We start from the raw sequence: 17,032 nt of genomic DNA, 5'->3' as shown, positions 1-17,032 counted from the left end.
AAAAGATTCCTTTCTGGATTAAAAGGAACCATAGGATAATGGAAAAGGTCTTCAAATGTGTAATTAAGATTAAATTAATCATCTTTTTTTCCTCAATAAGCATATTATTTTGCTGAGTCACTAAGTATATTTAAATGATATTGCATTGGATTAAGAGGATTAATGCTTAACCTTACTTCTTTGTTTGCCTAGGACTGCAGCTGAGGGTTTATTGAGTATGGATTGAGCATCACACTACAAACCTTCCCTGGAACAGGGGACCAAAGGATGTAAACTGAAAATTTTAAAAATCTGCTTTGTTTTCCTCATATTGCTGAAGATTCAGATAGATATCTGCCTGTAAGTGATGTGAATCAATTTAATCTACTGAAACAAAGTACAGCATTGAAGACAATGTCTTTTTTCGCCCCCTAATACATTTTCCCTGGCGTGCTGTTTATTTTTTTAAAGACACATGAAGAAGAAATCGTGATCACAGTATTGGCTGTATCCACCTGCATCCTTTTTGTCTTTTTTTGGAAGAGATGATCCTGGCTTTCCAGTTGGTCTCCTTCACCTACATCTGGATCACATTGATACCAAATGTTTGTGCTGCTTCTCACATCAGGATGACACACCAGCGGTGCTCCTCTTCAATGAAACAAATCTGGTAAGATGCTCATAGTGCAGTCCATGGAGTTACTGCCCAGTTTCTCTCACCAGTTGCCTCAGACCGACAGGAAACCTAGAAACATATCTTTAATGGTAGCACATCTTTGTAACCATGTCTGTCTCTGGAGATAGCATTCATGCATCATCATCAGTCACCTCTGTTTGACATCTGAAAGAGCAAGATCTTGGAATTTGCTGACATTTGTAAATTTATTTATGCTTATTTACGGAGAAAACGGTTAAAGGGTTCATATAGGGATCCTCTTTCAGGGAATGTATTTCCTCAATTAGTAATACATTTATTACTGATACATTAAATACTTGTTTAATGTTTCCTCAAATGTATTTTGAGTAGAAATTAGTCTAAGCACCAACTTCATTTAATGTCAAGTATTTGTAGGGTATATAGTTTCATGGATTGATGAAATAATATCAAAAGGCATTAAAGCCGTTTATCTTTCAACAATAATTTTCATACGTTTGACAAATCCTGAATATCAACACACAATCATTATTATCTTCCCATCAATAATCAGGAGCATGTTTGGATGTGCTAGTAAGGGAGATAGCTATCTGTGAGAGTGACCTGTTTGTACACCAACTTGTCTAGGGCTTTATAGGTTTTAGTACTAAAAATGCCAGGAATCCCTTCAGCCCCAGGCATACTGCAATGATTTGTCCCCCTACTACCCATATACCTTTAATAATCAAATAACGTCTTTGAGAAAGTCTTCCCTTTTCACCAAGCACCGTATTTCCAAAAAGACCCAACAGGAGAAATTGCAGAATGAAGATAAGAGTATCATCTGGTCAATCCTGGCAGCCAATGGGGTGACAGATGTTTAAGTTAGATTGTCCTCACATCCTGAATATGTATTATGCACTCACTGTAAGATCAGGAAAGAGAACATAAAATTTTAATAAATATCTTCTGAAGTCTCAGGTTTAATGACCAAAACCAAAAGAGGTGTGTTACTTGATTACGGATTCCTGCTCTGCGATTAAAAATCAGGGACTACCTCTCACACTTTCCTTCCACACTTCTGCTCCCAGACCCAGACCTGAGATGATACGAAGTCTTGTTCCATTTAACCACTTTCCCAGTCTTCTTCATAGCAATTAGCTAAGGAAATATTTGGGAAATGTAAGAGTATACCACCAGACTATGTATACCACCAGACTCTGTTTTTTTTTTTTTTTTTCAGGTAGCTTATTACATTTTATAGTATGTTTTATCTAATTTTAAAAATTAATGGACTTAAATGCTTAAAATATTATCTCTCATCCAAAGAGTAGACTTGTACAGTCTGGTGGATGTTTAGATGAGGAGGAGAGATGATTATAGTAGCTAATTCATCACACCAGCCCACTATCAGTGGCAGAGTTGCTACAGAAAAAATCTACCATGTGTATTTTTTAGGTGACATTTAAAGAACAAGAGAAGAACATTGGTTCTTTGTGGTGAGGTCGAAATGTTTGTGATGTTAAATGCCTCATTTTTAGATCCTATGTAAAGGAAAAGAAGAATTTTAGAGCCTACGCAAAAGCAGACTTCCTGCATAGGAAACGCCAGGATTTCGGCCATGTGGGGCCAATCATGTTTGTTGTCACTTCTCTATATCCTAAATGAAGTGCTCCTTTGAGTCACAAGCCAGAATGGGATTCATTAAAATTTATGTCTGCTTCTTTTGTTCTTCAAAGAAAAACCCTCTAGGGCACTGGGGATTGCATAAACCATCACCTGGTCCAGAAGTAGCCACTTAGAATGAAACCCAGGCATTTCCCCTGAGTGAGCAGGGTAATACAGCCAGCCAATTTCTGAGCTGTCACTCAAGCACTCTGTCATGCAGATTTTAGGGCATTAGACCAAAATACAGTAATTACTGTATACAGTCATTTTTTAGAGTAAGGGGCCCAGGAGTCTTCCTACCTTAGTATATGAGTAGACACTGTGAGGTTCTTTGCCCAACATCCAACCTGATTATCAGCCAATAATTAAGTAATGAATGAATTAATTAATAATCCACTCTTCTATAATGCAAGAGAACTAGTAGAGTGAACATGAAAGGAAGACATGATCTTTGAAAATTATAAGGGGGATTTATATATGCATTGTTTGGGGCCAGTTTTTATGCAACAAGTCTCTTAATTGTTTTGTTTTTAGTTGTTTTCATTCAGAGTATAACCTTAATTTTTAATCCAGAGATTCCCTTCTTTCGAAATCTAAAGACTTTAAAAAATATTTATTCAAAGATACCTTTTGTTTCCTAAAACCAAAGTAGGGAGAGGTGTGAATAAAGTAAGTTTGGCAGGTAGAAAATGTTTCCCTTTTACCTAGAGAAGAAATTTTGCTCCCGGATAATGCAAAGAAGATTAAGCAAATAGACTCATTGAATATTTATTCATTCTTTCAACAATTATATTGAGTGACATTTACGTGCGAGTGCTGGGTTGGGGGCTAAAAATACTATAAGAGCAACGTATTGACTCTGGCCTTGAAAATAATCAGCAGAGTGCTGGAGTCTGCTCAAACTGGCTTGCAACAGCCAATCGTTTTCAGGAAATTTATCAGCTGGCTGTTAAAAGCACACATTATTGGAAATTAAATTATATAAGCCTGCAATTAAATTAAATAATTTCTAAGATAAAGGTAGCAAATACTTAAAACTCACCACTTCGTAATGATTTCTCCACATTTTATTATCATCTGTTGCTCTTGAAGTTATTTTATTTAGGTCTATTGTAACTATGGTAGAAATACAACAATATACCATACTGTACCATTTATCCTATCCTATCCTATCCTATCCTATCCTATCCTATCCTATCCTATCCTATCCTATCCTATCCTATGTGCTAGGCACATCTCTGCCATGCATGTTGTTGGTAGCCTGAAATCAGCCGTGGTGGAAATATTTACACCATGGAAATAAAACACTATAAACTGGGGCTTTTTTTTCCTAAAGAGTCACTTGTTAAACATTACCCTGAACCTAATGTAAAAGCCAGTAGATTCTCAAGCATGGCAAATCCAATGCTACCGCAAGCTAGACAGAAGACAGTGGCAGAGACTACAACTACAAGGTATATGCTTCTCTGAGGGAAAATGGCTGGTCAGGTTCAGCCTTCTCTTGTTTTTGTTTGACTTTTAATTTTTAACTTTTTTTTTTTTTTTCCTGAAACGAGGTCTTGTTCTGTTGCCCTGGTTGGAGTGCAGTGGTGCAATCATAGTTCACTATAACCTCAAACACCTGTGCTCAAGTGGTCCTCCCACCTCAACCTCCCAAGTAGCTGGGACAACAGGTGTGTGCCACTACACATGGCTAATGTTTTGTTGTTGTTGTTGTTGTTGTTTGTTTGTTTGTTTTTGGTAGAGATTGGGTCTCTCTATTTGCCCAGGCTGGACTCAAACTCCTGGCCTCAAATGATCCTCCAGCTTTGGCCTCCAAAATTTCTGGGATTATAGGCATGAGCCACCATGCCCACAGCCTTCTCTTGTTATAACTTGAACCTTATGTGGCCAGATTTTCTGACTTTTTTCAAAAGAAGCAAGAAATCCAGGCTTTTCTCTGAATTTTTCCAAGTTAATATACCATGTGGACTGTTTTTAAAAAATGTCTGCAGACTAGCTGCTAATCTAATTTCCTCATTTCGCAGATGAGGCAACTGAGGCCTGCTCACTGAGCTTTTGGTCGCAGATGAGGTCCAAGTGAGATGTGGGAACTGTAGTGTTTCAAGTGAAGCATTCTCTCTCGCTGGCTTTTCCACAGAAATGTTCATCTGCCTAGATGTTTTCTTTTACAAGAGACAGGCTATTGATAAAGTCAGGTATGTATTTCCAGAGTTCAGAAGTTAGGAGTTCAATCAAAGCCTTAAGATTCACTACATCTTATGTACCACATTTTCTCTAAGACATTTCAAAAACATCCAGGGTCTGGAAATAAACATTGGATCAAGAATTATAAAGGTTTTCTTCATGATGAAAAATTGGACCAACTGATTTTCCCACTACTTTACCTTATTCCTTGAATTTGCGTCCATGTATGTAGTCTAATAGAACATTGTTGGTTCATTTTTTATTTTTCTAAAGAAAAACAAAAAGCCTACAAAAAGTTTTTAAAATGTTGCTTACGTTATTTGGAACAGTTAACTGAGCTTCAGTGTGCACTGGTTCACAATAAAGCTTGACTCAGAAAAACATCCATGTTATCAAGAGGCCATGCTTCTACAACTACAAGAAGAATGGAATGATAAGGTGGAGAGCTTTGACCAGATTCTTATTTGGAAAGGATTCTAAATGGCAAGTCCAATTTGGTCTAGATAATTTATGATACAAATAACAATAACAATAATGGATTTTTATGTGGAAAAAAATACCTAGAACCTCAAGGCTTTTGTTTTTCCAAGTTCACGTCTAATCGTTATTCAGAGTCTCACTCTTTCACCCAGGCTGAAGCTGGAATGCAGTGGCACAATCTTGGCTCACTGCAACCTCTGCCTCCCAGGTTCAAGTGATTCTCCTGCCTCAGCCTCCTGAGTAGTTGAAATTACAGGCTCCCGCCACCACGCCTGGCTAACTTTTATATTTTTAGTAGAAATGGGGTTTTGCCATGTTGGCCAGACTAGTCTCGAACTCCTGACCTCAAGTGATCCGCCCGCCTTCGCCTCCCAAAGTGCTGGGATTACAGGTGTGAGCCATTGCACCTGGCCGCATCCCTTCACAGCATTGGGCACTAACATTATTTTTTGTCTTTTGCTAATTTAATAGGTATAAAATGACAGTTATGGCTTCAATTGTTATCATACTCTTGACCCCCTCAATTAAATACTTTTAAATATGCTTATTAATTATGTCATCCCTTGGGTAAGTAGTCTCTTCATATCATACCTAGTTCTTTATTCTAGTTAATCCATCAAATATACAGGCCTCCAGGCTCTAGGGAAAGCAGTCTTATAAGGCAACCAACCGAGTGTTTGTGACTCAAGTCAGATGAGTTTTTATCATTCCACTTATAAAACTCTAATGCCACAGAATAAGTTAGGTGTCTTTACTTTTCCTCAACCAGTTCTAGTTTTTAATCCTTTGGCTACTATGTCCTCTTCAAAGACCCTCTTAGTCCCCCTGAGACCACTCAAAATCCAGCCTTTCCCTCCTCCCAGACCTCCACTTTCTTCGTCACACAATTACAGTAGAGTTTCTGACACTGAGAAGAGGGAGCATAGAAATATGTTTTCTTTGTGTGACCCAGGAAGGAAAAAGCCCTAACTGAAAGAGAAAAAACACACCTATTACCAAGACTCACACCTACTGTTTCTCAATCTTCATAATACTTTATGGGAAAGGACAAAGATGAGGAATACCGGTGAGAGACTCTCCCAGGAATTGGGATATCTTCGCTTGATCCCATCAGGACTCAGACTCCTAGAAGATCCTCTCCTCAGACAGAACAAATCCAAAAGCTTCTTCTCAGTAGCTGCTAAACTGAAATCATTTTTTCTAGAATAAGGGAAAGGAGAGAAGACACAAAGGGGTTTAAAGTGATATGTGTATAGAGTAAGACTAGAACACTCTGAGCTAAATCTGATGCTGCATTATATAGTGATCCTTTATTAAGCAAATTTCCTTCTGTCTCCTTGGTTTTATTTCATCTTTCATTTTATTAACCTTCCTGTGTAGGCATCAGAGGCCTTCAAACCAGGGTGCCTGTCCTCCCGGGGTACAATGTATTATGCCTGTATGGGTAGATGCAAGGTATCTGAGGGGCATGTAGACATGAGTAGTTTTAAAACAGTTTTTGGCTCTTTAACTTCCTTCTGACCTCTTTCTTAAAACTGATCTGTTCGCCACCTGCAGTCTCCTTTCTTACCTCCATTTAATGATTGCTGTGTCCTACCTGGCAATATACAGGCATCCCTCTCCCTCTTCCTGAATCCTACAAGTATTGTCCCAGTGTGTAAAAAGTTCCTGGGTACAAAGAGATCATTACAAATACTGTAGTTGAGATAGTGGATGACGCTACACAAGACATCCTTTTCTTAATAGCAATTCTCTATTTTTTGCTTTTAACAAAATTGAAGGAGGCACTAATTAATTTGTCAGATTATAAATCATTAAAATAATTGTTGAAGATAAACTCTGCAGTGTGAGTTTTGAAAAACAAGTAAGGAGTTTAAATAATTAAGTTACATTGTTAAAAGAATACTGAAACAAAATTTCTTCAAATTCCATGTACTTCCACATATATGAACAAACTTTCTCAATATTTTCATCTATAAAGATTAAAAAATGCCGGGCGCGGTGGCTCAAGCCTGTAATCCCAGCACTTTGGGAGGCCGAGGCGGGCGGATCACGAGGTCAGGAGATCGAGACCATCCTGGCTAACACAGTGAAACCCCGTCTCTACTAAAAATACAAAAAAAAATTAGCCGGGCGTGGTGGCGGCGCCTGTAGTCCCAGCTACTCGGGAGGCTGAGGCAGGAGAATGGCGGAAACCCGGGAGGCGGAGCTTGCAGTGAGCCGAGATCGCGCCACTGTACTCCAGCCTGGGCGACAGAGCGAGACTCCGCCTCAAAAAAAAAAAAAAAAAAAAAAAAAAAAAAAAAAAAAAAAAAAAAAAGATTAAAAAATAAGAACAGAATTAATGCAAAAAACCCAGCTTTATTTCAGCAATGAGTAATACCCATTTGCTGATACATAGAATAATTGGGGAAAGCGAATCATCACTTCATTAATAAATGCACTTTTAATAAAATTTTATTCTTAATTTTAATAAGTATCAGTATTTATACAAATTATGTTTTATTCCATTTGTAATTGTCATAGAAAATAAAAAAGTCAATTTCTTTGCTTACACATTTTTCTTAAAAAAGATACATGATGGAGTGATAAAATTATATGAAATAAATAAAATGGAGATAGAAATTTTTTTAAAAAAAGAATGCAATAAAATTTCTGATTTTTAAAAAGCTTATTCAGGTATATTTAAATGCATAATGTGTATAGTTAGATTCATTGGATACACTTAAAGGAACAATGTGTTTTATTTGAAATCGTCAATATTTGAGTAATTTCAAAATTTATGATGAAGAAATATAAATGTCTATTTAAATATGTGTGAGGGGAATATATAGATTTTCAAAATTCATTAGAAGGGTATTTAAGCAGCAGATCCTTTTTGGGAAATAGAAGATACAAAAAATACAAAAAAAGGCAAAAGTAGATAAATATGGAACATCTCATTGTGTACCTGAAGAGCCCTCAAGTTAGAACAGGTGCATGTGCTTTCGCATGCTGCCAAGAGAGCATTTCACAGTGGGCTCTGCCTTTGGCATTCTTGGGATTCTTAATTAAGATTTATCCTTTTCAATCTCATGGAGAAGTATGCTTCTGAGCAGACACATTAGTGACATGCCATTTAGCTGTATTAAAAGATTATTACCAAAGGGGTTTACAGATTTTCATGAGTTTTCACTCATAGTTACATTTCCATTTTTCTTAAAATAATAACAAGTAGCTAGTTTTTATTAAATGTCTACTATTTTCTAGGCCAGTGGATCTCTTGAGACATTGTTATACATGCAAATTCTCATACCCCAAACCTATTGAATCAGAAACTCTGGGCATAGGGCCCAAATAAAGCATAATTTGGATGTATGCCAATGAAGATAATATTTACTTTGGCTTGGTGCCTTGAACATAGTAGGCATTTAATACAAGCTAGCTGCTATTATTTTTTAATAAATTGTTCATTCTAGTTCCTTGGAAGAACTTTTCTAGTTAATTCTAACTCCTTGGAAAAAAATAGTTGTATATGTTCAATTATTCATGGGATATAATGGCTTAACATGTTTAAAATAAAACTCACTGCCTTCTACCAAAAACAGATTTCTTTTCCCAACTTCCGCATTTCTATCCATGATAAAATATACATCTATAAACCTCTGATGGTTTCAACCAGAAACTTCCCTATTGAAAGACCACACTGGGTGATCTCAGGTGCCCATAAGATGTATTCCTTCTAGCAGCTGCTCCAGTTTCTGAAATTCTCCCCATCAAAGTCACTTTATTGTGTAAGAAAGTTCACCTACGTGTCTTATATTAAAATTCACATCGGTTTCCTGGAGAAGACATGTTTTAATACAAAAGCATATCAGCTATTCAGAATGACTAGGATTCACTTAGTAGAGCCCTCAGGGTCTTGTGTTATTGCTTCTGCTGCCCACGATGATGGTGGTGATGATGAGGATGATGATGATGATGATGATGGTGATGATGATGATGATGGTGATGATGGTGATGATGATGATGGTGGTGATGTTTTTCTGGAAAGAGGTGCTGAGCGAGGTCTCCCTCTGAAGGCTGCTGCAAGTCGCTCACAAAGGAGCTTTGCTACAACAGACATTCCCCCTCCACACCCACAGGATTGCTGAGAAGTAGGTGTCACAGTGCAGAAAACAAACCAGGGTGGTCCAGCAACCTGCCTAAACTCACCGACACAGGGAGAGACAGGGCCTTATTCCCAATCAGGACACCTAGGGCCAAGAGGCCACTGCCTGCTTTCCTTTGCCCTAGAGAACTGTAAGTAAAAACAGACATCACCTACTTCACAATTTGACCTGGCTTCAGGTGTAAATATTGCCATCCCTCAGGTTGTAGAATCCCCGGTGGGAATTCTGCCCGGTGCGCTCTCAACCTGCATCTTGTATTTTCTGCTCATTTAGTCTTTGTAAAACACTGCCTTCATCTGTTTACAATCTTGCTGTCTTTTTTATTTTCTGTCGTAGTGCAGAGGTTGTTCGGCCTCAGTGACCCCAAGGATCACCTAGGTAGCTTGTTTGGGTGCAGATTACTAGGCCCTGCTTCCTAGGGGGCTGATTTAGTTGATCTGGGACAGGAGTCCATGAATCTGAGTTTTGATCACCTCCACTCAGGTCATTGGGATTTTCCAGGTCTAAAAACCGTATTCTGAGAAACAATACAAGTTTGTGCATTAAATCCAAAGTGAGTTTGTCACTGAAGGTGCTCTGAAATTTGGTTTACCTTATTTGCTCCACACTTATATAATAAAGAACAAATGTTGACAGCTATTTGGCTTAATATGAACTGAGAAAATGAGCTTTTATGTATGTATTTCAGAACATGCTATGTTGAGCACAGATGGCTAACCTAAATCAAAATATCCAGAAGCATATGTATCTCAAAAGTTTTTTTCTTCCCCCCTTTGGAGGAACAGCAAACAAGAAACTAGAATGAAGAAAGATGACAGTACCAAAGTGCGGCCTCAGAAATATGAGCAACTTCTCCATATAGAGGACAACGATTTTGCAATGAGACCTGGATTTGGAGGTGAGTATTATCCTCTCAAAACTCATCTCAAAACCCATCATACTGTCAAAATGGAAGTGAAAATTTAAAACAAGTAAGACCAAAATGCAAGTAAAGACCATCAGTTTAAAACAGAAAAAGAAGGCTTTTACAATCACCGTCTCTTTAGTGAGAACAATTGATGAGTTATCCATTTTAAATTGACCAAAAAACTCATTTTCCTACTATGCACACTATAGTGAATAGTATGTGTTCCGGCTGGGCGCGGTGGCTCAAGCCTGTAATCCCAGCACTTTGGGAGGCCGAGACGGGTGGATCACAAGGTCAGGAGATCGAGACCATCCTGGCTAACACGGCGAAACCCCGTCTCTACTAAAAACACAAAAAATTAGCCGGGCGAGGTGGCGGCGCCTGTGGTCCCAGCTACTCCGGAGGCTGAGGCAGGAGAATGGCGGGAACCCGGGAGGTGGAGCTTGCAGTGAGCTGAGATCTGGCCACTGCACTCCAGCCTGGGCGACAGAGCGAGACTCCGTCTCAAAAAAAAAAAAAAAAATAGTATGTGTTCCATAAATAGAGAATGGATATATGTTGCCTATACACCAACTTATTTTCTAACTGAAATCCTTAAATTGGATACATATTATTTATAAAATCTTATTGAATATTCTTATGAGCTAGAATGCCTCTCTTTGGGGGAAGAACTGGTATGGCAAATGCCATGGCTCCCTCTGAACATACTCTGCTGAATTGTCTTTTAAAAATGATTTATCACTTCTAGCAATTAAGATTGATCCAGTGTTAGAATACTCCTTAATATACTATCTTATTCCATCCTCGCAGTGACCCTATGAAATAGGCACTATCATGATACTTAATATCGCAACGTGAAAACTGGGTCTTAGAGAGGTTAAGAGATTTGCCCAAGGCCATGAAAACAGAAAGTGGTAGAGCTGAGTTGCGATGGCAGGTAAAGAAGATGAAAATTCATATTACAGGTACATAATTGGAACAAAGACTTTCTTCTCCTTAGACTGCTTAATGTACACATAATTGCATCACTGAGGGTACCAAGTTTTCCAACAATACACAGGGTATGGGGAAATCATCAGGTTAAACTCTCTGACTTACAGCTAAATCCATCCTGATCTTCTGATCTTCTTTCATTGACGGAGCTTTCCACTTCCACAATTCCTGAACTGACAACTTTTGAGAATCCTAGAGATGTGGAGATGAGGGAACTATGGATGAGGGTTAGAAGCAAGATCCTCTGGCAGTAGAACAGATACATCCTTCTGATGAATAATGAATACCGCAAGTGTTCAGGGTGGGAGATACTCTTCTCATGATGTGGTTATGACCAGGGGAAGTGCAATAGGCATGTAGGTACTGCAGAGAACTAACTTGTTAACAGGCAAAACAAAAACGTATGTTAAATATTCTTACATTGAGGATTGGGTTTTTTTAGGGGGTGGTTGGTTGTTTTTTCAATTTCCTGAAATCCTTTTGATTCCAGTTCTTTTTTTGTTTGTTTGTTTGTTTTGAGAGAGAGTCTCACTCTGTCACCCAGGCTGGAGTGCTGGAGTGCAGTGGCGCAATCTTGGTTCATTGCAACCTCCACCTCCTGGGTTCAAGCAATTCTCCAGCCTCGAGTAGCTGGGATTACAGACACGTGCCACCAGGCCAACCTAATTTTTGCGTGTTTTAGGAGAGACAGGGTTTCACCATGTTGGTCAGGTTGGTCTCGAACTCCTGACTTCAGGCGATCCACCTGTCTCGGTCTCCCACAGTGCTGGGATTACAGGTGTGAGCCACAGTGCTGGCCAATTCTAAAGGTCTGACCTTGATTTCATCACATTTGTGACTCAAACTTTAGTAAGTATCAGAATCACCTGGGGGTTCTGAAGGCACAGCTTACTGGGTTCCACCTGCGGAGTCTCTGATGCACTAGATCTGGGTGGGGCCAACGATTTGCCTTTCATGCAAATTCCTAGGTGATGCTGCTGGTCTGAGAACCACAATTTGAGAGCCACTGTATTAGGTGATCAGCATCAGATGAAATCATGGTGAGTTGAATTTTTTGTTTTGCAGAGCATTTTTCACACTTGTTGAATCATAATTTAAGATTTAATAAGGCTTGAGATTAAGCAAGTTTAGAAATATGTCTCTTTTTTTTCTTCTGAGACTCTATTTCTTTATCTTTTTTTACTTTTCTTCACTGCTTCTCTTATGTGTCTTCCTTATGACCGTTCTCAAGGGACTGTTTTTCCCCAATCAAATTTTCCCAAAGTTTATATAATAGGCTCTACAACTACTACGCAGATATTCTCTACCTTGGTCTCTGTGATTTTACAAAAGCTCTTTAAAATATTTCCCCTACCACCATATATATAACAAGCAGAATCTTCAGTCGATAAATTTGCTTGGCTGTGGGTTTTCGGCCACCAGGGAGCGCCAGTCACACAGGAATGGCTTGAAACTGGCCACCCCGGAGCCACAGTTGGAAGCTCTCTACCTGATGTACTCTTTTCAACACAAATTCAAAAACCTGCCCTAATTTCAGTCAGGTTAGATTCCTCAATTAAATTCGCTCCTATGCTAGAGGAAAGGGTTTTTATGGAGATTATTTGAGGCCGTGGAAAGGAAGAAAGATTGAGAGAAAAATGACTATCCTTGAATGCAGACCTTGAACCAAGCGGTCTAGAGAGGCTTTGACACTCAAAGTGGTCCGTGGACCAGCTGCAGAATCACCTGGGAGTTAGAAATGCAGATGCACGGGTCCCAACCCAGAATTCTAATAAAAATCTGCAGTGATTCCCCTAAATCTTACAGTTTGAGAAGCACTCCTATAGATGAGGAAGAGCCAACTCTCCTCTTTTATTTTAAAACATGTATGCCTTCATTCTCCATCCCTACCTCGTCCTCACCCCCCAGAAAAACATGAAATTGACGTGAAATTTCGACTCTGCTTGATCTGTTAGAGACACATTTTAATATTTTTTTAAAATGAAAACGCATTTTTTAAAAAATACTTTCTTTCCTGAGGCGACTTTGTGGGGTCATTAAAAATGCAATTGAAATGTGCTGCTTAGTGGCAGGTGCAAATCATCCCATGATTAAGAAATTTTTCTGACAATCATAGACTGGGGCAAAATGGTGTCCAAATGACTTGTGTGTTTAATCAGTTTGAGCAGAAAAATCCATAAATTCAGTCAGAAGTGTCAGTCTGGTAGCTCTGTGAAATACACCCCTTAACCTTCTCTTGCCTGTCTTGGTCAGAGCAGTATAAGAAGCTCTTATACCAGTGACCCATTTCTCTGTTCTCACGGCTGCCTTCCTTGGGGGAAATCAGACTGCAGGATATCAAAGACAAGCTTTAATTTATCTTCTTTCTTTATGCTTGTCCGCAACACAAACACACGCACATAGTGCTTCCCTCTTGAGCTAAATGTAACTTCAGCACTTCTCTTGCCTTAATGTGTTTTCCTAATTAGCTTTAACATTAAAACCAGCTGCTACTGCAGTGTTTTTTACTTTTATAAAGCATTAGAAGATTAATTGACTCATTATGTGGAAACAGGAGGATATAAATTTAGGGGAGCTTTTTGTTTAACTTGGGTTATAAATTGCAGCTCATTTTCTTTATTTATGTTTTCCCTACCTTTTACATCTCCCATAACTAAGGGCTTTGTGTTTTAGTTTTATAGATGATAATTTCTTTGTTTCTTCAAAGTGAAATCATTTCAGTATGTAGATAGTGGCTACAGAGTCTAGACAAAAGCTAAAGTTATAAAAGCTGTTTGCACAGTCTTTGCTTGTCAAAGGAGAGGACTATACTGTGAGTCAGAAGGATCTGGCTACTTTCCAATCATTAACTAACTTTGGGTTTCAGGAAAGTGTTGTAACCTCTCTGAGTATGCACTCCTTCGTGTCAAGTGGAGCTAAAATCAGTTCTCTCTAGCTAACAAAGCAGTTATAATTAAAAGATTAGATGATATATTATATAATGAACTTTAAATGCATTATATAAGTCAGATGTATAACTTTTATTTAGCCCTCATTATTCCAGCCTGCATAAAAACCAAATAGATGCTATATCTTTCCGTATACAAAAAGGATTATAAATGTGTGTACTACTACCTAGTTAGTGAACCATCATCATAATGGTTAATATTTATTTAATTTTCACTATATTTTAAATGCTTTAGGTACTGAATTAATAAAAGTACCTAAAATTATTATTTACACTGTTACATTTATTACTGAGCCAATAGATAACGAAGAAGTTGGTTTTAATACATCTGAATGGAGTTAGGCTAAGAACTTGACAAGCTTTCTATCACATAATCACAGCAACCCTATAAAGTAGGTACCATATATTTGGTTCTGTTTTACAGATTACATGAGGAGTTGAGGTATTTACAAAAGTTTGGCACTACCTCAGGTTTATATGGCTACAAATTCCACGGATTTTAATCCATATGCTTATTGCCACCTTCTATCTGTGACTCAGCTCCTTCTTTGTAAAAAGAATGATCTTTGGAGCTTTTATCTGGCTCCCAAACTGTGATTCTGCATCTTGGCTTTACATGCTGCTCACTCTCTGCTCTGTCCTCAAGAATGCTAGAGCATAATACAGTTCCTCGAACCCATGAATAAGGTGCAGTGCGACATGGAGCTCAAACGAGGCAGAAGTGATGTCCCGGCGCAGTGGCTCACACCTATAATCCCAGCACTTTGGAAGGCTGAAGTGGGCGGATCATTTGAGATCTGGAGTTCGACACCAGCCTGACTAACATGGTGAAATCCCGTCTCCACTAAAAATACAAAAAAATTAGCCAGGGGTGGTGGCACATGCCTGTAATCCCAGGTCCTCGGGAGGAGAATCGCTTGAACCCAGGAGGCAGAGGTTGCCATGAGTCGAGACTGTGCCACTGCACTCCAGCCTGAGTGAGACTCCATCTAAAAAAAAAAAAAAAAAAAAAGAAAGAAATGAGGCCAGACAGCACCCAAGAGCATACATTTTCCTTGCAAACGGAAGAGCTCATCCCCACCAGAACCAGTATAAATCTGGAAGACTGAAGGAAGAAATTGAAGTTATTTCCAGAATCCCATTCCTAACAGACAAGCTATGTTTTAACCCCGATCTCAGATCAGCCTGCAAACAACCCTTAGGCTTCAGTGCTTGGGCAGCAGTGGCATGACTAGGTCTTTGGAGGACAGTTTTATGACTGTCCCCAGGCTTGTAGAGACAGTTGTCAGCAACTAGGATCTATTTATAAATCATGAGGTACTGACTGCAAGTTGCTCTCTGGCTTAAAAAAAAAAAAAAGTGCTGGAAGCACTGTATCTTTTTCTTTTTTTCTTTTTTTAGTGAACATTGGATTCATTATCTAAATGTGCGTAGGATTAGGAGTAGCGGCTTGCATTCCTAAGGGGCAGGTTTACATTTTTGCTTAATTGCAGTAGTCATAACATTTATTATATGCCATTTGTTGACTACCAACTAAGTTCAGTAACTGTATTATGTCTAATCCTCAAATGAGTCTCCACGGTGAGTTTTACTAGACAAATTTTATAAATCAGGTAAACTAAGCTTAGAGACATTATTTACTCTCATTCACATAACAATTGTGGAGCTGGTTTCAAACTCTAGCCTGAGTGACTTTAATGCTAGAACTTCATTTGGGGCATTCTGCCACTCCTCCAAGACCTTTCCAAATTTTTTCTTCCCTTGGAGTTTTGGAATTATTGGGAAGATTTAGTCAATCTAAAATACCATGGCATTTTATTTGGAGCCATGGTGAAGATATTTTCATGAACTGTTATTTTGGTAATTCTACTAATTCAAGAAAAAAGGCACATACACAGAAAAAAGCACCAGAGCAGAACCCTATGAAGGAATAATAGTGAGATGTTCCCAAGTTAATGCTTAATCAAAATTACCATTAAACACCATGTAAGAATTGTCATAATTTGGCCAGGTTCAGCGGGTTACGCCTGTAATCCCAGCACTTTGGGAGGCCAAGGCAGGCAGATCACCTGAGGTCAGGCGTTTGAGACCAGCCTAGGCAACGTGGTGAAACCCCCATCTCTTCTAAAAATACGAAATTAGTTTGGTGTCGTGGCATATGCTTCTAATCCTGGCTACTTGGGAGGCTGAGGCACGAGAATCGCTTGAACAAGGAGGCAGAGGTTGCAGTGAGCTAAGATTGTGCCACTGCCCTCCAGCCTGGGCGACAGAGTGAAACTCTGTCTCAAAAAAAAAAAAAAAAAAAAATTGTCATAATTAGTGTTGTAGGATATATAGTAATTGATCCAATATATCAGGAAGAAGATGGAAGTTAAGATGCAACTGAGGTATTCCAGAAGCCTGAAGCAGGAATATATTTGCATGCCATCCCTGTGCCTGGCCAACTGAAAACTTTCAAAATAAAAAAATGATACCGAGGGCACGGACTTGAGGATCCAAAAGAGGGAATTTGTTAATAAAGTGAAAGTGACATCAGTTAATTCCTGGAAGAGTCACAGAAAAGATACAGGGACTGGCAAGACACACCTTGGGTTTCTATAGTATTATGCATGTAAAGGGCTGTTGAATTATAGGCATACCTGTTCCACGTAGCACATCCAGGCATTACGTAGCCTCAGCCTCATTAAGGAAGCTTTTCAGGCTTGACTCCTCTAAATCTTTCTTTGTTTCTTTTATCAAGAGCATTAATCTGTCTGTTTTGAATGGTTTTAAAATGATTGTAATGCATTTCTCAGGATTTTACCCATTCTTCTTTCTGAAGGGTCCCCAGTGCCAGTAGGTATAGATGTCCATGTTGAAAGCATTGACAGCATTTCAGAGACTAACATGGTAAGTTTCTTCATGGGATATTGTTCTTCATGGGATATTGTCTGAAAAGACAGAAACTCGACAGTGTCAAAATCACTAGTGTTTTAATAAGTCATTTTAACTATGTATGTTATTTATGTCTCCTACTTTGCTTAATAATAGGGTCATGATGGCTCGGCTCTCTTCTATCTACTTCATTTTACCCTGGATTACAATTC

The 17,032-nt window shown here is 38.7% G+C and overlaps 1 protein-coding gene across 1 annotated transcript in view; it reads left to right on the top strand.

Moving 5' to 3' along the window:
- Nucleotides 1-524: 524 nt before the first annotated feature.
- GABRR3 (gamma-aminobutyric acid type A receptor rho3 subunit) overlaps nucleotides 525-17,032 on the top strand; it is a 54,629-nt gene continuing 38,121 nt past the window's right edge. The window contains exons 1-3 of the mRNA XM_025377450.1: nucleotides 525-649; nucleotides 9,885-9,997; nucleotides 16,768-16,835. Coding sequence (XP_025233235.1) covers nucleotides 525-649; nucleotides 9,885-9,997; nucleotides 16,768-16,835 — 306 coding nt within the window. The remainder of the gene's footprint in view (nucleotides 650-9,884; nucleotides 9,998-16,767; nucleotides 16,836-17,032) is intronic.

The sequence above is a fragment of the Theropithecus gelada genome, chromosome 2 (genome assembly GCF_003255815.1).
Source record: "Theropithecus gelada isolate Dixy chromosome 2, Tgel_1.0, whole genome shotgun sequence".
NCBI lineage: Eukaryota > Metazoa > Chordata > Mammalia > Primates > Cercopithecidae > Theropithecus > Theropithecus gelada.
Note: the sequence above shows the minus strand (reverse complement) of the source record. Positions and strands in the feature narration are given on the sequence as shown.